This window comes from Haemaphysalis longicornis, unplaced genomic scaffold (assembly GCF_048455015.1).
Source record: "Haemaphysalis longicornis isolate Haplotype H1 unplaced genomic scaffold, Haemaphysalis longicornis Haplotype H1 scaffold_2, whole genome shotgun sequence".
Taxonomy (NCBI): Eukaryota; Metazoa; Arthropoda; class Arachnida; order Ixodida; family Ixodidae; genus Haemaphysalis; species Haemaphysalis longicornis.
In genome coordinates, this window is record NW_027526295.1 from 241,611,599 (window position 1) to 241,632,899 (window position 21,301).

A 21,301-nucleotide genomic window follows, 5' to 3' on the forward strand; every position below is an offset into this window, starting at 1 on the left:
CCAGAACACATCAGTCCGCCGCGACAGTTGAAACGCACATTGTTTCTTCGCTTGCATCTCGCTAGCCCGTACGGCGCCGTAGGCAGGATGTATTCGCAAGTTTGCGCGAAGCCGTCCCGAAATGGTTATGCCTTGAAACATCAGTGCACCTGCGACAGCTGCCGTTTGGTACACTCCATTAGCAGGTGCGGAAGTCTAAGATGCGGACTGTTCGAAGTGCGAAAGCGTGTTTGTTGTTTCGCTGGCCCTCCACACCGCGCGTTTGTATCACGCTAGTGCTTGCGGCATTAAAAGATTAAATCTTCAGCGCCAATATAATCCATTTAAGTACATTTTTGACCAGTCGTCGTTTGGTTATGGCGTGGCTTCGGCCGGCAGCGAGTACGATTGGATGTGCGTGAGAGCTGCGCGGCCGCGCGTGCCTCGATTGATTCCGAAATGCGAGCGCGCGTAGAGAGTTGTGGGACGCTATCGCGATGAAGCTTCCCCTCGAGCAGCAGACGACACGGCGTCGCTAAATCGGGAACGCTTTCGTCGCCGTCGCTTCTGCTGCGACTGCGGCCGATGCCCGGCCATCAGAAGGCGAAAATTTCCCGTCTGCACCAAGCGCACAGCTTCTTGCTCCTAAAAGCTTCTCGTTCTCGATGCCTCTCACCGCATGCATGGAAGTTGATCGGTGGCGGAATGAACGTGTTTTCTGCTGCGTTTTGGGCTCGCAAAGTACGCGCTTGCTTTACTCACAGCTCCCGTCCCAGTCCCGCCGGTGGCGTCGTTGTCGGCGGCAACAGATCATCGCGGTAGCTGCGTCGATCACGCTGACATCACTTTCGATGATCGCCCGAGGAGACCTTGCGAACACAGTTTTCCAAATACGCGCGCTTTCACGCGAGAACTCCGCGTACGTACGTGAGCACGATGAACGCTCGCGCCTTACGACACGCAGCGCGCGCAGGAGACGTAGTGAGCCCAGTGAGCCTGCCTCTGAAATGGAACTTTTCTCGCCACGGACACTTGTGGCGCCGCGATCGCCTTCGCTGTTTGGTGTTTCCGTTTTTGAGGCCATGTGACACTAGGGCATGGTATAGCCAGTTTGTTATTATTGTGGAAGCCCATTACACATTCAATTACATCTAACTAATATTTTGTAGCCTGCTGTTGTACAAAAATCTGGTGTGAGCATAGTTTTGCAAAATAGAGAGAACTCAATCAAATTTTTTTCCTTCACTCTGTACTCACCCACTCAGACTCAAAAGGCTCGTCTGAACTCAAAATCACTCGTACTCCCGCATCACGTACTCATTTGTAATTGTACTCGCTTGTGCTCAGTCTGTACTCATGAGTACACTAGGGCATAGTATGAGCCAGTTTGTTATTATTGTGTAAGCCCGTTACAAATTCAATTACATTTAGCTAACATTACTCAGTCTATTACTCAATCTGTACTCACTCGTTCTCGTACTCACTCCATACCCACTCATACTCATCTTTACTCACTCGTACTCAATCTGTACTAATAATTTGCTCTTGCAATCAACCACTTACATTCACGCACTGCACTAGTTCTATGGACTCGACTAAGCCAGAGCCAGAGAATACTTCCAGCCCGTACCAGCTGGTTCTCCCGGTTCTCTTTTCAACATTTTGTCTAACTGAAACAGACGAAAGGTACTGGTTTCAGATTATGAAGACTCAGAAAGAGTGGCTTCAGCGAGCGTTGTACTTGAAGCAGCCTCTCACGCCCCTCCCTTCGGATAATTTATATGGATAAAGTGCAGGAAAATCGCCCATGTTTGCTCGGGCTTCACTACGGCAACCCTGTGACAAACGGTTCCCGAGAGCGGCGACACAGCGGAAGAGGGAAGGGAGAGAGCCGCAGTTTTTTCCCTTGACACCTCCTTTTACCTTCCTTTAAAAATGCATGAGACTCATGCACGCACGTCGTGACTGGAGTACGGAATCAAACTCACAAGTTTGTACTCGCGAGTATAGTACTCATGACTACTATTCACAGATGCATGTACTCACAAGTAGTACTCTTGAGTACTGCACTCGTGAGTACATGTACTCATATCTGTACTCACTCGCCATCGTACTCATTTTTTTTTCCTGGGTCTGTACTCGCTCATCGAATTCACTCGTGAGTATGAGTACAAATGAGTGTTCTCACGAGTGAGTGCACCAACCTATGGGTATGAGGGGATGGCATTGACAAAAAAGCTGTTCTGTCGGCCAAACATTTTACTTTGTTACTCTAATGTTGCTCTAATGCATATTAATGACTTTGACTACGTAACAACCAATATAACAACCACAGCTAACAACCAATATAAGATAACACGAGTGTGTTGAAATGATTGTTTGGTAATTGTGATATAGGAGATTGTTGAGCAATTCAACTAAACAATGCAAACTGTATCATGCAAGTTCTGGGACCTGTACTTTGGCAGGCCTCAGTTGTTTGGTCACTCCATCACACTTTTTTTGCCGCCACGACCAGAAATTCTCAGTCTTCGCAGGCCAACACTTCATCGCTACAGTTCCCCAAACACAGCTGCACTTGCAAGCATGCTTTCTACATGAGGATAATTCACACTGCACAAGCATCCTGGACCTATTTTGTGTTACCACTCCAGTGTGCAGAACTTGAGATAATTTAGCTTGGCTCCTGGTGTTTTACTTTTTTTTTTTCCCTCAAAAATTGTGAGTTTATAGAATGAAACATGGTGGTTCTCCGTTCAGGCTTGGCCCTGAGAAGTTTGGACAAAAAATGTTCAATTTCTTTTGCACTTCACTTTGCTTTCTGTATTTACTACTGTTGTTGTGTGTTTGGAACTGAGACAGCAGAAATTCGAAGTTTAAAGAAAAATCAGTTTCGACTCTCAGCATTACTGTTAAGTGGGGTTAGACTTCAGCAGCATGTGCAGTAGGGCTGTTTTCCAAACCTTGTTATTTAAGGCAGACTGGTGTTTGTGTTTTGGCATAAAGCTGTACTGTTTCTTTTCTAACATAGGAAATAAACAAATGCTGCACTGCTCACACCAGTGCAGATAATGTAGGTAAAAAAAACATCTTCTGGTCTTTCGAAGGTGATTAACCAGTGCTGAATCAACTGACTGGGGAAGTCGCAGTTACTTTTGTATGTCTGCTTGGGAAGTCAGAATTGGTCTTGCTAAGGGTTCACGACCTCAGATTGGGGTACTAGCTTTTCTCATTTGAAAAAAAGTGTCGTCATCATAATCATCACATTGTCCTTGTGCAGATGCTGATGAATCCCATCGGAGGCATCATCATGACCAATGATGGAAACGCTATTCTGCGCGAGGTAAGTGGCACATTGCCTGGATTTATTTGGGTCCTGGAACACACCGCTGTGGAAGGTGTTCTGTATGCTGGTGGCATGGGTGAGACAGCTGCGCATACTGCGCAGTTTTGATACAAATTTGTTTTCCTGCGCCAGGCTGCTCCAAAAGCTTGAAAATTTGGAAAAATGCGCCAAACTGCTCCAAAACGGTCTGAGAGTCAAGAATTTTAATGCTCCAGTCAGTTTCATGGGGAAAAATGCTTACTGATGGCATAGTTTTCCAGCACCCCCAAGGTGATGCTGTTTGTAAAGGTTTAATTGATTGATCATTCAATAAAAAACCCGAGATAGTTATTTCGAAAGTCACAATGTCGGGTTGCACATGAGTTTTTAAAGTTATCCCATCCAAAGCCATTGCAAAGTCTTGAAGAAAAAATACTTATGTGCACTGAGGCAGCAAACTACTACTGCAAGGTGATGAAAAAAGCGGCAATTTTAAGAGCGCCGTATCTCCTGAACGACATTACTGGGCGCCGCCATCTGGGGTGGTGAAGATTGGAAAACATGGCCGCCGGGTAAAGTAGTTGCTCGTGGTTCAGGCAGAGTGCTCTTCGCCGACTTCTTCCGTGGTTTTGGTTATTGGGGTGGCTGGGTTCACGTTTAGTCGTGATCTGTTGCGGGGAGTTGCGCAACTATATATAGAAAGACTGGAGTTCATCCGAAACAACGTGGTGCCCGCGAATTCGCCGTGTTTCGGCCTTGACTGTAAAGCGCGGTGCGCGCTTGAAGTAAAATTTCGGACTCATTGCGGTGTTATAAAACGCTGAGTTATTGCTGCCTTTGACAGCGAGCTTGCGAGCGGCGGGAATGGGACGATCGACACTGCAGAAGTGGCGGCGCAGGCTACATCGCCGGAAAATGTTCAAGCAGTGTCCGATAGCAGGACAGGCTATTATTGCACGCTAGTAATATCTATCTGAAGTGAAATGTAATGCCAAAAGGGAGGTGGCTGAAAATACGAACATTACTCAAATTACGATCGTAGTGAACATGCACCTTGGGTATTGAAATGGGAGGGCCGGTGGGGTACGACGACGTCACCTCGTTCTGCGCAACTTTTGCCGTGACGAGTCTACACTTGTGCGTAAAGCCGAGTCTGGGATTACAAAAATAATTTGGGCATTCACATAATAAAAGTGCCTTACAATTCCGTTTTCAATTCTATATTTTCAATGGACCTCCACTCTATCTATGCATAGAGGCTAAGATTTAAAAGTGGGTTGTAAAAAGGTAGTGAAGTTCATACCTTGTGATAATCTGGTCAAAAAAAAACTTTATTGAAAGGCTGTTTCAGTGTTAGGTATGTTCAAAATCGATTAAAAAGTGCACTTTTCCCCCCGAGTTGCCAAAAAATTGATTTTTTTAAGCTCCTAAGGTGACATAATAAATGTTGTTCTTCTGCTCCAAAAAGTGCTCCCAAATCTGATTCAGCTGTCTCACCCCTGTGGTGGATAATGAATTTTTTTCTCTCTCCACAGATCACTGTGCAGCATCCTGCTGCCAAGTCCATGATTGAGATCAGCCGCACCCAGGATGAAGAAGTTGGGGACGGCACCACTTCGGTGATCATCCTTGGTAAGGGCCTTGACAGCTGCTGCAGGAGCATCTCGTTTCACTGAAAATGAAAGGCATTCAATGTAGGAGGTCTTCTCAAAACTTGGGCTGGCTCTTGTGTGTCATTTTATACATCAAAATCATTTCTTGCCTTTGTATGAGGCTTCCAAAATAGAGCTTGAGAACGTCCGTACAAAGTGGCATCTTTAGATACGCACCAGAAGTCACTTAAAAATGGCGCCAAACGTGCCCCTATGTGGCCCTGCCTAGTCGTGGCAAGTTTCGTGTGATGCACAGTGGTGTTTAAAGTGTCATTTTTTTCTTTAAAAACATGTAATAACGTTTATTTTTATAATTACTTACAAATATAGCGCAGTTTCATAAATTTTTCTGTAGTTCAGTATATGCCGCGTTAGTTGAAATAGCATTGCGCATGCATCGCAAAACGTTTATCTAAGGTTAGTCGTCTATCGTTATGTTTGCGCACATGTATTTTTTTTTTTTTTTTTTTGACATATTACAGCAATCTTTCACGCCAGAAAGTCACTGTGCTAGTATCATTGCCTCACTTTTTCTGTGTGAGAAGAGGCACTTTGAAATAAATGAAATGAAAATTTTGAAGTAGGATTTCTCCAAACATCATTTCCGCTAAAAAAAGGAACATTTTCTCCTAAAACTTTTTTTGTTTTGTTTCCGAAACCATTTTTTGTGAGCTGTTTATCAATTCTATATACACAATCTGAAATTAAGGAACGAGCTTTGGTAGTGTCTTTGGACTGTCTGGTTGCGCCTTTACGGTCTGACCAGCAAGTTCACATTGTTCACGGTGCTGATTGCCTGCAGCTGGTGAACTTTTGAGTGCTGCACTGCCCTTCCTGGAGCAGAACATGCACCCGACGGTCATCATCAGTGCCTACCGCCAAGCTCTCGAGGACATCATCACCATCCTCAAGGAGAAAGTCAGGTACGCAGAACCAGTGCAGCCAGGTTGGTTGCTGGCCTGGCTTTTTCTTCAGCTATACAGGGTGGTCGGCTGATTCACTGCTCCTGCTTTCAGCACCCAGGTTGACGTCAACAACGTGGAGCAGATGACGGACATTGTCAAGAGCTGCATAGGAACCAAGTTCATCAACAAGTGGTATGCAGTGCACCGAACTTTTTTTTTTTTTTTTTTTTTTTCAGATGTTGACGTCTTAATTCGTCCTGAAAGAAGTTTCAAACATGCTCAATAAACTGGTGCGATTGTGGGGTCACAGGAGCAAAGGCAGCTGAGCCAAACATCCCCTTTTCACGGACAGCAGTAAGCTCATACTAATGCTGCAAAGGTCTTTCCTGTTGCAAGACCATTCATGCACCTTGTAGAATAGCATTGTTGGGGCATTGTCCACACCTCCTTTGCTGTTCGCAGTGGCTGCTGTACTAACACTTCATTGAGCAGCATGTGCACCAAGATATTTGGTGAAGATGATTTTCCACAGCTATATAATTGTTCTTCGCTGCAATATCACGAACTCTACTGGCAACTGCCTTAATTTTTTTTCCTCTATGTGCCCGCAACACAATCTCAGAATAATGGAAATAGTTGCTCCACTCATAGATGTAAAATTTACTACCGCCATATGAGAGAGCACTCTGGTAAGCATATGACCAGTAAAATTCAAACCAAATCCTCGACACAGGGGGATTAGCTTTTGTTGTATTAAAAGAGTTCGGTTAAAATTGCCATGACCAATGTGCACTAGGCCCCAGTGATTCTAGAACTTCATCATTGCATGCATGATGTTGCTGTTGTGAACGTCATTTGGCTGGTCATTGTTCGAGACAGCATGTACTTACCATTATGAATGGTGAAAGTAGAAGGGATTACATAATAGATGTGTGCTGCGTTGTTTTCTTATTTCAGAGGGATAATTCATACGATAAAAATTCCCAAGTACAGTCTAGTCCACTTATAACAATATCCAAGTGCCCAGGAAATTTCATTGTTGTAGCTGATAATTGTTATGAGCAGGTTGCAAAAAAAAAAAATGAAACAGAGCTCAAAACATTTTATTCGCAAGTACTTCACCTAGCTGAGCGAATGGTCCTCGGTGGAAACGAAGACCCTGAGGGACTGTATCATGCGGCACATATCCGCGCAACGATCACCTGTTCATTGAGGCATTCGGACGTTTCAAGAACATTGTCCAAAGACATTTCGAAGGCAAAACGGAGGCAATTGAAAAAGCACCGAGTCAAATTCAAAGCAGCACGCACATGACACAACAAGCGAATGTGCGAGCGGGTGTGGGGACAAGGTCAAAGGAGCAGCGCCGAAAGAGGGGTTCGGAAGGAAAGCTGTTCCCTCCCCTCGCTTCCTCGTAAGCGGCGCAGTCGACTTATTTTCTGAGGGGTGGACAGGATGCGAGGTGCATCGCAACACATGCCATCGGCGCGGTCGGCGCAGAGATCCGGCGGCAGCTCGCATTTTTAAAGCACACTGCAACCGGATTCAATCGTTATGTCCGAAATTGTAGCACTGGAGCACTGTAATAAGCGATTTATTTTACCATAAAACGCATACAAAAGTGTACGGTGCCATTGTTCATTATATCTGATATATTGTTATAAATGGTATCGTTTATAAGGGGACTCGACTGTACTAGTCTAAATGTGCTTCGAAAGAACCTCTTATTTAGCAAGTGGTACCAAAGAAGAAGAGGCCAGAGCTTTTACTATGCTAGCAGTAGCAGTGTCGCCAAAGTCCCTGCATCGCCGCATCGCTTTGAAGTTTCGGTGAAAGTGGAAAATTTTTTGTTGTTTGACTTTCCGCTTAGTTTAAGGTGGCGGTCCCACACCCGCCATGTTGGAATTAGTTCAGAGTTTGCCACCAGACTACGCCACCCACCCGTGGCGGACGAAAATACCGGCACAGGCTTTCCGGGCGCGATGTTCCCCGTACCGGCGTCCCCTCCCCTCCGCCTGCGATTCGCGAGGGGAGACGCTCCTTTTGTCCGAACCTGAACCATGACCAACCGATTCTGTTCGCCGCCGTGCACGGGGGGAGGGGGGGGGGTGGGGGGGTTGCTGGATTGGCCCTGCCTTCTTTCTCGCCGCGAGTTGCTTGGCGCTCGGCCTCCGAAATCGCGCTGAAGAGCTTTTTCTCTGTACACGCGCGTAGCACAAATAAAACAGAATAATCAACTAAACGTTTCACTGTTGTTGGGGTGAAACGTTGGACGAATGAGCAATACATATGTCGCCAAGATTGCCAGTGCACATTACTAAAAGAGCAGAAAGAAAGCTCGGTGTAAAGGAATGAAGAAAGAGATATTGTGAAAATTATCGGCGTCTCTTGATATATTTCAGGCGGTTTTTCTCAATGAACCGCCGCTAAATCGTCGGCACGGGCCTTGCGTATTTCCTTCTATCCTCGTCTTTCCCGCTGTGCAATAATGTCCTCTGTGTTGATGTCATGGCAACTTTAGCCGGAATCAGAACACCTTTGGACCCTAGTATGGGTTGCAAGCTAAGTCTGGCACAAAAGTTTTTTTATCGTATTACATACATAATACTGCAAATAAATAGACTGCGCCATATGCGCAAGTATCAGATGGCCTGTCTTCTATTCTTGCCTTCCGGCACCAAACGTAATTCATCATGCATGTTCAAGATAGAGGTCAAAAGATGCCGAAAGCATTTTGTCCGGTCAAAGGAAGCGACAGGTGCGCTGTTGAATTTATCCTGGTGCTACTGTTCGAAATTTTTTTTCCGACATCACATGTCTTTGTGGCATCCCACGTGATCGCCTCGAAAATATAACCAACATCTCACTGCGGCAGTCAACATTTCGTAGAACCTTTCAGCCTACATGCTTTGCACTGCAATCACGGCTTTACACCGGATGAAACTGAGCATAGCACGCCGAGTCAGAGGAAATATTTATTTAGCTTCCAACATAAATATTGCAGCTGGTGGTATGACAGGGGGGGGGGGGGGGGGGCGAAGTGCGAAGACCATATCAGCTTCAGCATATACGTCGCTCAGCGGCTTCAGCTCGCACAGGCAAGCGCAGGAGATCGCAGGAAATTGCTTTTCAACCCACCCTTGCTTCCCGGTGGGAGTTGGCCGTGGCCGAACTCCGCTGTAAAAAAGGAAAAAAAGAATGGGTGAGATATGTGCACGCTATGAGCAAAAACAAATGATCTATAAGAAGAGCCAAGCTAACCTGCAATGGGGCAGTGATGCTAGTGCAATAGCAAAACGCGCGTTATAAAATATCACGGGAATGTTTCGTCAATACAATGGGGTGTTCTCGGGACTAATTTTGATTATTTATAACTACGCTTGAAATAATCATGCCGGATGCGGCCAGCAAAACGAAATGGTGAAATGGCGGTCAGGACACTTAGTTCAGCTATAAAAATATTTTTTCTACGTACTAAGGAAGTTTATGCATACCTGAAGGGGAAAAAGGACATAGAAGTGAAATTGAAAAAAAATCACTAGGTAAAGGATAAAATAAACAAACAAATTTCGAGTCTGCGTGCTTTTGCAACGGAAATTGAGTCCTAAATGTATGGTCGGTGTGAAATTACGTATGAACAGATTGCGAAATAATCGAGTTCTTTTGAAAGCAGTGCAACTGATACTTATCCCTTTTTTTTTTTTTTTTTTTTGCTGAGAAGAGGAGGAGGGTGTGTTCAGGCGCCGATCACGTCCCTCAGCACCATCGTCACACGACCCATCGCCTCTTCGTTCCAGTGCACCATGTCCAGCCGCCGGTCCGACCCCATCCGCCTGTAAATGTGTCAGTGTTGATTGCACTACAACCAATGTAGCCGGAGCAACTTACCGCTCGTACAGGCAATAGCGGACACGACGTCTGCCCAGCACAAATAGGCGATGGATTTCAAGAGCAACAACTCCGTCTGCGTGAAAGTAGCGCAACGAACAGGTTATTCTCTGCCGCAAACTGTCGTAAAGAGAGACATAGTACCCATAGTCAGCCCGAGGATCCACGCGTTCACGGCATTCAGAATTCGCCAGTGGGAGCTGGACCGCGCAGCGCGGGCCACCGGCGGCAGCGTCATCACGACAACACCACATCCGCGTCCGAGTAACAGCGCCAATACGACCTCCAAATCCGCAATCAATTGGTACGCTTCGTCCATGGTTCTGGCCTGTGAAAAAAAGAAGAATGAAAATGGCAGTGTTGATGCAGAAATTCTGAGCATACCCTTAGCTCAGAGGCAGAATTGCATCTGTTGTGCATACCAGACGCAGGTCGTTGGTACCGATCATCAGGACGACCCTGGGCTCCATGTGGCGGAGGTTTCTCAGGCAACTAATTACGCGGGACCCGGACACTTCCGTGTACGGACTATTCGGTGCCATTTATATTTTTGTGATGGGTATAAATTTGTCTCCACAAATCCTTTGATTCTGTTCTTCGCGTTTCCGTTGATTTCGTTCTCGTTCATGGCGTTTTTTGTTCTGTTCACAGTAAGTCACTATACGGCAGGTTGCTTCGTTTTTACCTCTGTTCATCACTTTGCACCTCAGCATGTCACGGGTTTTCGGTCCACACGCTTCCATGTTATAGATTTATTATGATTATTATTTTTGTGAGGCCACCTGTCTTTTCTTTTTTTACCAGTGAAATCTCTATTCACGGTGCTGTCGCTGCCCTACACCTGTGTCAGGCTGAACTTCCAAAGGCAGCTGGCTATCCCTCTTGTTCTTGTGTTCCTCTCCCTTGCTTCTGGTTCCACTTATCCTAACCTTTCAACAGGATGTTGGTGCTGGAGGAGCGAACTAACTTGCTTCCAGATGTAGAGAACAATAGCGCCGTCTGAGTAAAGAGTTCTGCCAAAACGCTAGCTTTGGTCACGCCGGGTGAAACGAATCGGCCAAGATTGAGGGTCGGACTCTTGGCGACACGCGACGATGTTTTCTTGTTTTATTTTTATTTGGCGGGGGGAAGGTAAATATACGCTGCTGTTAGGTTGTATGCGGGTTGTTTTCCACGGCGGTTTTCCACTTGCTCATTCATCAACAACACCCTCGACGTATGCACGGCGGCAATGTTGGCTTCTCTGTCGACGCCAGAACATGCTGCTCAGAATTATTATACATATAAAAAAAAAGATCGAAACACGCGACACCATCAACTAAAGCCTTTCTGCGTTTGTTTGGCCTGCTTGCACTATGTAGTTTCTCTCTTGGTCGGAAGGCAGAATACTAACCCATTAGCGGGAACACCGAACAGATTTTTTTTCCATTTTCAAATGCGATTATAACTACTTATAAGCTCCCGTTTCGAGTCAGTGCTCACCCTTGTTGCGTTCTTCCTTAGCTCGTGCGTGGTAGCTCATACCAGAAGCTGCGTACAGCATTGTGGAGGCTACATCGTTGTGAACAGTCCGCCTAATGCACCGTGAAGGGTCTTAGGGCCAGGTGGAACCGCCAGGCCCCTGCGGCTTTCCTTCACGGTGAGTTAGGCGCACGCAGCTTCTTGTATGAACTCTAGGCAGGACACCGCGAGTCAACACGGTAAACAGTGTTTTTTTTTACTTCAAGAAAAAAAGAATTCTCGCTGCACATAAATTGGAGAAAAGCTGAACCTGCCGAGCCTACAAGCACCCCCCACCCTCCCTTCCACAATACCGTAGCGAATTCACCTCCGCAACCCACGACACCCCCCTCCCTATCTGAGGAAGTCCCTCTGAATGGGAGCCTGGTCGCGGCTCTTTGTAGTTGTTTGCTGATGGCGTTTTGAAAGTGTTTGAGAGGAGAAGGATGACTTTATTTCAGAAAGGAGGCCAAGCGGCCCTGTTGTGGGATCTGGGAATATGGGCAGGGGAAGATGGTTCGAATAAAGCGTTGTTATGGCACTTCGATTGTTCACTTCAGCACAATATGTCTGTGGTACCATAGCTATGAGAATAGCTATGGCATATAGCGAATTGTTTGGGCCGCTCGGCGTTCTTCCTTCCACTTTCTACAGGGTTGCCTTTTATTCAAAAAGAAAAAAAAACACTGTATAGGAAGACTGCTACGTCATAGCTTCACTCTCCAGGTAGAAATCAAAGCCTAAATTTAGGAAAGTATTGTTGTATTTTATGTTGATACCGTTGTTCAGAGTTTATTTTACCGAGCATATATACACTTGCGGAGAAGCTAATTTCCAATTTCCATTTTGTTTTGAATGAATCGTTTTATTGAACAAGACAACTGATAGTATCTCCCAAACAGCTTGTTGACATTGCCACATCGATGTGGGTGGGGGGGGGGGGGGGGGGGGGGGGGGGGCTTTTCTATTTTAGATGCGAAGCATCTCTTGCTCGGGTCTATGTCCCGCGGCGTCGGCGTCCGCACTCTACTATAAAAAAATACTTAGGCCATGCCCGGTATCGAACCCACGACTCTCTGGCCGCAACGGGAGGTACGCGGCGCTCTACGGCGCTCCACAGCCACAGAGCGCTCTACGGCGCTCTGCGGCCGTGGCGGCTCAGTGGACGGGGCCGGGCTTTCCCGTTTCACCTTGTAGCGAGTAAGATCTAATTAGTCGTGGTGCAAGGGACGCGTGTGGGACTGGACGGGCATACCCTAGCATAGGTTCAAATCGTGCACCTAACCTTAGTTTTCGTAACATTTATTTTCTTTGCGCAAACGTTTTTACCACCACCAGTGGCGTAGCCAGGGGGGGGGGAGGTTTGGGGGGTTCAAACCCCCAGAAATTTTTATTGCTGGATGTTTTCTTGTCTTTCAAATGTGTTAAAATGTAATGTTGAATGTTGTCCTGTAAAAACTACCAATTATATATATATATATATATATATATATATATATATATATATATATATATATACACACGCATTAGGGTTGGGGCGCAACCCCCCCCCCCCCCCCCCGAAATAAATTTCTGGCTACGCCACTGACCACCACCATCGGCTATTTATGGTGCCATCACCCAGTCACCAAATTTTCCAGAGATTGCATTCGATCTGACAGGAATGAGCTAGTCAGTAGTTATATTGCATGTGCTTGGTTGAATGAAAATTTTCCGTCCAGCAACGGGGTCATTACAGCGCCAAGATCATTGCATAATTTTGCTCTGCCAACAAAGTTAGATGCCACCTTTCCCAGCAAACTGAGGTCACACGTTTTGAGGTCACACGTGAGGTCGAACTGCAACAGTACAGGCACTGACACAGCTGTTTATTGGAGACAAAACTTCCAACGCCGCTGCCTCCATACAAGCTTTGCTGCGCTTAGAATGTGAATAAAAAAAAGAAAGCTGGCATACTCGGATGCAGGGGGCAGAGATTCGCCAAAGCTGCTGCGAAGGAACTTTTATTTACCCTTGAAATACTCTCGGCTATGTAATGTTACAATAAGTTCATCAGAAGAAAGATGTGCTTGCCAATCAACGCGCAATGGTACACAAATTTCTTCACTTGCTTGAAATGAACAAGGTTACTGAACATGCTAACTACATGAAGGTTTTGCACGAAATAGGAACCAGTTTCGTTGACAATGGCTTTCGGCTGGTAAATGTTCCTCTCGCGGTTGCATGTTGTTTCCTGGCATACCGAACTCAGCTGCTTTTCCTGAAAACTTTGCAAAACAAAAATCAACAAGCAAGGGTAACAACAAAGGCCTTTATTTGCACTAAGCAAAAGTCATGAGCCCTACAGAGGCACACAAACTGGCCAAAGACCTTTGTATCTTACAGCAAGCTGAAAAGACAAAAATATAACATAATGGTTATCAAATACAGGGATGGGACAACAGGGTGAGAAAGCCGTGATGATGGAATCAGCCGTGATGGTTGCAGTGTTGGTGTTCATCAGAGGCACTGCTTTGTGCATATTTTCAGCACGTTTTCTGTAAAACACAATGTCTCTTTACTACATGTGCACCAGCAAAATGCATCGCAAGAAAAAAACAAAATGTCAGGAAACATATAAATGTGCAAATGTACATAAAACCCCAGACGCAACCCCATAATTGGGCAGAAAACCTGTATCGCCTAGTTCCCAGATAAAGAAAGGAGGAGCTTATGGATAAGGTGAACAAAAGAGCACTACAAAAAAGGCATTGTCTAGCGTTCCGTCCAGACGGAACGATAAGGAATGCTAATGTTGCGGAACGGCAGCTGTCACTAAAGTTCTGTTCAGGAGGAACGCAACTCTCCGTGAGAGCAATCTGTTGATTTTTATCCAACCGAACACACCGCTTCCTCACACCGCCAGGGTCGTTGTTAATTAGTAATCACTATTTAGTAATTATAAATGGTCGGACTACCTCTAGCTAAGTACGGAAGGAACTCCAAGCTGCTACCCCAAGCCTGCTTGGCAACATGAACAGAAAACAGTCTTTCTTGATATTTATGCAAAGGCAAAACCGCTTGTTTTTTTAAGTTTGAAAGTTAAAGTTGATTCATCAAAAGTAAATGGTTACAAAAAAATTTACAGACTAGCTTTGTGCAGCCATAGTCACTTATAATAATTACAGATTATCGGACCTAACCCTAGCGTTGGCTGCGTCGGCCTTGGCTTCAGTGAGCCGTAGCGGTTCAGCCGGTTGGGTAAAACCAAAATCGACTGCTCTAGCCAACTGAGTTGTAAGGCGGGCGTGAAGTATAGTTATTACAAAAGTTCTAAATGCGTCAAAAAAAAAAACAGAGCTCGGCAAGATTTCAACACCCAACTACAACGTCCGTAAGCAGAGGCGTAAGTACGACTATTTCACAACGCGTAGCTTTTACGGGTACGGCAGGAGCGAGTACGGCTATTTCACGACGCCTAGATGTTACGGCTACGGCAGCGACGACGGAGAGTTTTCAGGGCACGCCGGGGCGCGCGCCGGCGAGCGAGCCAGGTTAGTTCACGACGGGTAGGGGGGGGATTTCACGACGCCAGCGAGACGCCAACCATATATGGCTACCTTCTGCATTTTTACGGCCAGGCATTGGTGGCCGGGCCACATGCAATGGGAAGGGGCCGCGAATAAAAGTGCAAGCGGTGGCAGCAAGCGGTGGCTAGGCTCCGAATAACAAACCACCCAGAGCTTTTAGCATTGAAAGGTAAAACTAGCAGCTCCACGCCGGTCAAAATCGTGGTAAGAACTAAGCGCGCTGTTTCACATCCCCAACACATGCGAACCCTCATGCGGACCCTCATATTCCGCCAGAACACAACAAAGGCTGAACAGAAATAACACAGTTCGCAGCGCATTAGCGCGAGATTGCGTGCAATGAACACAAAACGAAAATCCTTACTTGCATGAGGAAGCTGCGGCCGCTCTCGCTTGCGCTCGGCGACTTTGTGATGCATTTTTACGCCTTATCAAACGTTTTGGCGTTTTACGGGTGTTACCCATCGCAGATCACAAAACGTCGCACCGCTGTACTCCACCGGACAACGGCGGTGCAGAATGCCCAGAGATACCGAGCAAATTTGCTACCACCGAAGTTCGCACAGACCGCACGGCGTGGCGACAAAAACTGAACGAGTATCGGCAGTATCGGGTATCGGTGGTATCGGCACCACGACAAAGAAGAGGCGAAAAGTCTGGGGAGCCTGAATGTACCGCCTTGAGGCTCCCTCGAATAGTGCGTTTGGCCGCGCCATCGGTAGCAGAAAGCTGAAACGTAACGAAGTAGCTTTACAGTTTCGACACTGGATGGCGCCACATAAAACTGCAACGTTGTTATGGCTGTAAAATTGTCGCTACAGGAATAAAAAAGGGTTAATTGTACATTTACTTGGTAATGTTATAAAGATATGACATCGACGTATATTCCATGTAACGCACTTTTTGGAGTTCCGTGTGTGTACGTAAATAGGCGCGTTTGAGCGCTTCGGCCGGCGTGATGAAAATCAGCCAATTTCAGTAACAGTTTATACGTGTTCTATTTATCACAGCGCAAACATTGAACGTAACTAAGTAAAGGAGGTCTTCAAGTTTGCTGTGTGAAAATATTGAAACTTCGTCTTCAGCAGCAACACAGAAAAGTTACACCAGAAAACCCATGTGTACGTGTAAACTGCCATATGTAGACCAAAATAACTTTAAAACCGCTGAACGAAATTCAGCGAAATTTCGGCAGTATACAAATACATATGCTGGCAACGCGCACACGAAAACACATTGCTCTGCATTAATCCATGTAAAAGTTTAGCGCGAGTGAAGTTGCGCTATTTTAGCTATTTTCAAACGGCCGTATAACAAAATCTATTCGCTGAAACGGAACTTCCAAACGTAACTAACTGCATAGACATCTATTCTATGCACATACCAAACTACATGTAATTACGTCGCATAGTTTTCTCAAATTCTTACACCGCCCGAAGCAAAAAAAGCAAAAATACAATTTTTCTCTCTTGCAAATTGGCTTCTCCTTCTAAAGCCAAATTAGCTGGAATAGACCGGTAAGCGAGTTCGGAATCTAGAAGACTTCTGCTTTCTAATGATACATTAGCCATGAATCTGGTGCCAACTGGGGCGCAACAGCGCCTACGCAAACATCGTCCAAAACCGGCAGCGCGGGCCGATCGAGTGGGACCGCCACCTTAATTGGGTTGAGTTTCTGATGGTGGATGTGGCTACTTGAGCGAAAGTGCTGCGTTTTTACGTGACTTTAGTGCAGTACAGGTTGCACTTTGGCTCCACGCAGGAGTGACCTTGCGTGCAAGATTGCCCTTGATGCCGTGAAGACGGTCTGCATCGAGGAGGGCGGGCGCAAGGAGATTGACATCAAGCGGTACGCCAAGGTGGAGAAGGTAAGCATACAGTGGGTTTTGGCGGGCTCTGCCAAGTCTTGCCGAGAAGGCCGCTTGGCGAAAGTGGTGCATTATTTTCAAGAACACTAGAACATGGAGGGCATTGCGAAATGGTTAATTTCCAGGTTCCGGGTGGTGCCATCGAGGACTCCTGTGTGCTGCGGGGAGTGATGCTGAACAAGGATGTCACACACCCCCGAATGAAAAGGTCGGTGGGTTCTCAAGTATTCTCAGTTGCCGTTGGCCCTTGCTGTCATTGAAAACGTGTTCACAATACTACAAATGTCAGGGCTGATAAAAAAAACTCCCCCCACCTCCCCGGAGGGGATCGTGCGGAAATGCGAAGGCATTGGGTGCACCGATGAGTGCGCTGCGGCAAGCAGTAACGGAGAGAGGCGTGCGCTCCACTGCATTTATATACATTTTCCGAGCGCAGCGAGCGGAGAGAGGGTACGCGGAGAGGAGAGAGAGACCCGCGCAACACGCCCGCCCCGCGATGCGAGCGCCCTCACACGCCCGAGCGCGCTCCTCCTCTCCACTCACTCTCCGCTACTCCGCCCGAGCTCCGCGATGCGAGCGCCCTCACACGCCCGAGCGCGCTCCTCCTCTCCCCTTGCCCTCCGCTACTCCCGCCCGAGCTACCACCTGCTCCGGTTGCTAGGCGCGCCACAGCTGTTGCTAGGGGCGAGGAGGAGCGCGGAGAGATAACACCTGCGGGCGCACGCCGACGGAGCACGACAACCCCCGACTAAGAAATGCATTCGCATTTACGACGACGACGACGACGAAGGCAGAACTACGAGGCACGCGCTCACGTGTGTGCCTCGTGACCCCCGGCTAATAAATGCATTCGCATTTAAAACAATCCTCTTGCGAGACCAACATCCCAGAACACGCGAGCTGATACTGTCAGAGGTCAGCTTTGCTTTTGTGTCATTACACTTTTATCTTTTTGATCGTGTAATGCGTAACAAAGGGGAATGTGGGCCCGTTGCAGTTTCTTTGTGTGCGAAAGAAGCTGTTGGTGAGAAGTGACTGTGGTTGCAGTGACGTTGCATTAAAAGACACCTGCAACACTTTCCATTGGGGTACTTTTCGGGCTTTGCGTCTGTTTTTCATGTGATGCAGAGATAGAAGCAAAAGGAATTATCAAGATTCGTGCTGAAATGAGTTATATAATTTTTACATTTAAAAATACAAATAAGCTCAACGTTGCTCTCTCTCTCGAAAACTGGAGGGCTGCTGCTTGCTTCCCACCCTCCTTGATGATGTCGCATCACGAGACCAATGAGGGCAGTAAGAAATGCCATGTTCCGGAAGCTTTAAGACCACGGTTGTCTGACCTGGGAAGCTCCTTTCTGCGCTTCTTGAAGGCGTTGTTCAGCGGCACCGTGCCAACTGCGCTCTTTAGTCACCTGCTCGTCGCTGTGTCAATGTGTGTTACTAGGCCTATTTTTTTGTACTCTGCCATACTCTTCAGGCTATTTTTGGTGAACAGTGCGGTTGCTCATAAAAAGATTTACCTTGAAGTTATGCCTGCAGGGATTCCAAGTCAGTGCACTGCTTTGCTAATGAGGCGTGACGTGAACTCCACTTGTGGATTTAGAAAAAAAAAAACTTGAGATGCTCACACCAAAAAAAAAGAAAGGGAAGGCTTCTGCGGGGGTCGAACTAGTGGCTTCCAAAGCAAGACTCTGGTTTGTTAACCATTCTGCCATTCCAGCAACATGGCTAGGTGCAAACACTTGGCATACCGTACAATGCCTAGGCATCAATGAATGTCTTTCTGGATGTAGTTTTTCCTGTTATTCAAGAAATCTGGCAGTGATAATGTTTGTTTATCACAAACCGATCTTGGAGATTACCCCGATAATGCTAATGATACAAAAAATTTAGCCAGAGCTTCCTCATTTAATTCAAAAAGCTGTCGCACAGTCGCGACATCCCCGACGCAGGCCGAGTTAGTCGAGAAAGGAATGCACCACTAGAATGACAGTTGCCCTTGGTAACAGTTTTCCAACAAAAATAGCTTGGTTGAATTTGTTTCATGGCAGTTGATTGCTGCTAGAGAAAAAAGGTGTGATTGTTTTTCGGGGAATGGAACGATGCTTCCCAGTGCGAAAGCCAAACATCGAGATGCTCGAGGTGGATTGAAAACCCTGCAGCTACAGTCCGCTTTGCTATGCTCACTGACTACAACACTTCTAGCGTTGACGCTGATATCTGCCAAGGATAGATATCATCATATGGAACGCAGACACCAGGCGATGCTGAAAGCGGATCATCGTAATACGGCTTGAAAGTAGTCGAAGCAGGCAGTAGTGTCTGCCGTCTGTTACTGTCTGCGGTTAAGTTTTTATGCTTCCTTTAAGGGAAAAATACGACCTAAATCATTATTTGCGCTCGTTTGGTAGATGCAGTGACATATACAAAATATCGCACACTCAACCAATTGTAGGGTGCGGAGGGTCCCTGCATTTGCTTGCATTTGTAGACGTAAAAATTGAATAACTCCCTCATTTCTGCACTGAAATCCTTCTGAAAATTTTTCTTGTGTATGTTTCTGAAGACACAAAGAACAGATACAGGGCTCAAAAAGTGCCTGTTAATCAAAGTGTTGCAGGGGTCCTGTAAGTATCAGGGTTCTAATTTGCTGTTTCTTTTGTGTTTGTGTGTGTGTTGTGTGTGTGTAACCCAGCAGTCTGCAGTTTACTACAAAGTCACATTTTGGAACTTCTTGACTTTGGCTGCCATGTGAAGACCCTTATATGTGCCCCTTTTTGCGTGCCTTGCCTGTTGGGGCCCTAGCTGTTCTTGACAGCTGTTGTTGCGGCTTGCAGGAGGATTGAGAAGCCCCGCATCGTGCTGCTGGACTGCAACCTGGAGTACAAGAAAGGAGAGAGCCAGGTGAGCCATGCTGCGGGGCCAGTCCACAAGCTGCACTCTAGATGTTGGCCTTGTCAGATGGAGAGCCATTCACGCCTGTTGCAACACCTCGAGCGGGTTGGGCGTGCCAGTTTAAAGCTCTTTCACTACGGCGCCATAGGCCATTGGACGCCGGTGTCTGATGATTTCAAACGTCCCGCGAAAGCTAAAAACAGCGCCTGGTGGACAACTAACGCCATCTGGTGTATTTATTGACAACTCATTTTTCGATTTTGTTCTGTTTGTTGATATTTCACGTGCAGAGACTGCGCCAAGAGTGAAATTTGAACCCGCGGTAGATGCGAGTTGTGTGAAAATGGTGTCCCGCTGTATTTATAAACAAAACAGGCTTCCTATCTGACGACTGCGGCTTTACATTGATGTGTAGCGTCTGGACAACGTACGGTAGGGATATTTTGACAAATTCGCCGCGTCGTATCGTGTTATTACCTTCATGATAGCCTGGCGCTCATGTCAGATTACCGCTACGGAGCGGTGCGTGACACTTCTCAAGAGCGCTGGATTTTCTTTTTCTAGTTTTTATCACTAAAGTGAAAAGGATTTTGTGTCAGAACACAAAACAGTGTGCTTGGATGCATGACCGACTTACACTCGAGTGTCTTCGAGGAGTGGCACAGCCGTCAGTTCCGCTAGTTTGACGGGCCCACAAAAATACAAAACTTGGTGTACAGCGTTGATATATATATTGAATCATAGCCAGGAAATGTAGTAACAATTTGTATATCTTGGAATTCCTAAAATAATTTTTAGGCTCATTACAATCGCTTATATACGTTGCGTGTATACTTTTTTGTGCATTTTTTTCTGATTATTTGACTAATAAACTGTAAGTAATTGTACCTTTCACAAAACTGCTGGTATGTGTTTTTAAGAGCAATCTATAAGCTACAATTACATGCATAGCAATGCTAAATGTGTCCACTAGCTCAAGAGAAAAAAATAGTTTTGTGGAAGCCCTCAAAATCGGCCGTTTTTCCGCCGTAGCGAAATAGTTAAACCGTTAGTGCATTTGGAGCGTGAGGGGCCCTAGCTCGCCCAAATTATTCACATGGTTTGCTACAACCTTGTATAGTAGTAGTTTTATAGGGGATGTTGCAGATTTGTCTTCTCTACAAATGTTAACTTTTTATTTTTTTAGGTAAACAAAAAGAATAATTTGTAAATTTTGTTGACAATGACATTTAATTTGTCAGAAATTGTAGGCGCGGTCAAAAAATTGTGCTCACCAAGATATAGCTGGCAGCATTGATATTGATATGACATTAGATAGTAAGCTAGGGCTTTGTGATAATTTTCCTTTCTCTGTGAACTACCACTGGCAAACCTGTTGCTGCCTCGTGCAAAGTAAATCTACAAATGCCCTGATACGATTTAGTAAAAGCAGAATGCGCATTGTGATCAGACTGTGAATTCGATAGCATGACAACCACTGGGATGCGAGTTGGTGCAGCAAACAGACAGCACTAACTTGTACACGATGGGCCCCATAGTTAAAACAAGATTTTCTGAAATGGGACTAAGGAACCACAAAACACAGGCGCTGACGAACAACTGAGCGCTTTATTGCGGCAGCTTTATTGTTCGTCAGCGCCTGTGTTTTGTGGTTTCCTCCTTTGTCTGGTCTTTTGCGCTGTTTTTCTTAGTACGTAGTACAATGTACCAACTGGCC

General features: G+C 46.1%; 2 protein-coding genes and 1 long non-coding RNA gene across 4 annotated transcripts in view; 1 reads left to right on the top strand and 2 right to left on the bottom strand.

Moving 5' to 3' along the window:
* LOC144170270 (multiple C2 and transmembrane domain-containing protein 1-like) overlaps window positions 1–970 on the bottom strand; it is a 251,515-nt gene extending 250,545 nt beyond the window's left edge. The window contains exon 1 of the mRNA XM_077699955.1: window positions 742–970. Coding sequence (XP_077556081.1) covers window positions 742–793 — 52 coding nt within the window. The 5' untranslated portion in view covers window positions 794–970. The remainder of the gene's footprint in view (window positions 1–741) is intronic.
* The window catches only part of Cct3 (chaperonin containing TCP1 subunit 3), a 39,484-nt gene that overhangs the window by 8,730 nt on the left and 9,453 nt on the right, over window positions 1–21,301 (top strand). Inside the window, exons 4-10 of the mRNA XM_077699957.1 lie at window positions 3,260–3,322; window positions 4,840–4,936; window positions 5,759–5,879; window positions 5,973–6,053; window positions 16,581–16,686; window positions 16,812–16,894; window positions 19,527–19,593. Of these exons, the coding sequence (XP_077556083.1) occupies window positions 3,260–3,322; window positions 4,840–4,936; window positions 5,759–5,879; window positions 5,973–6,053; window positions 16,581–16,686; window positions 16,812–16,894; window positions 19,527–19,593 (618 nt within the window). The remainder of the gene's footprint in view (window positions 1–3,259; window positions 3,323–4,839; window positions 4,937–5,758; window positions 5,880–5,972; window positions 6,054–16,580; window positions 16,687–16,811; window positions 16,895–19,526; window positions 19,594–21,301) is intronic.
* LOC144170272 (uncharacterized) lies at window positions 8,894–15,853 on the bottom strand. 2 transcript variants are annotated; one of them, XR_013322583.1, is made up of 3 exons: window positions 15,183–15,853; window positions 9,750–9,825; window positions 8,894–9,694 (listed from the first exon to the last, which is right to left on the bottom strand). It is a non-coding gene; the product is annotated as an uncharacterized LOC144170272 (long non-coding RNA). The 2 variants fall into 2 exon arrangements; XR_013322584.1 differs by lacking the exons at window positions 8,894–9,694; window positions 9,750–9,825 and adding an exon at window positions 13,113–13,786.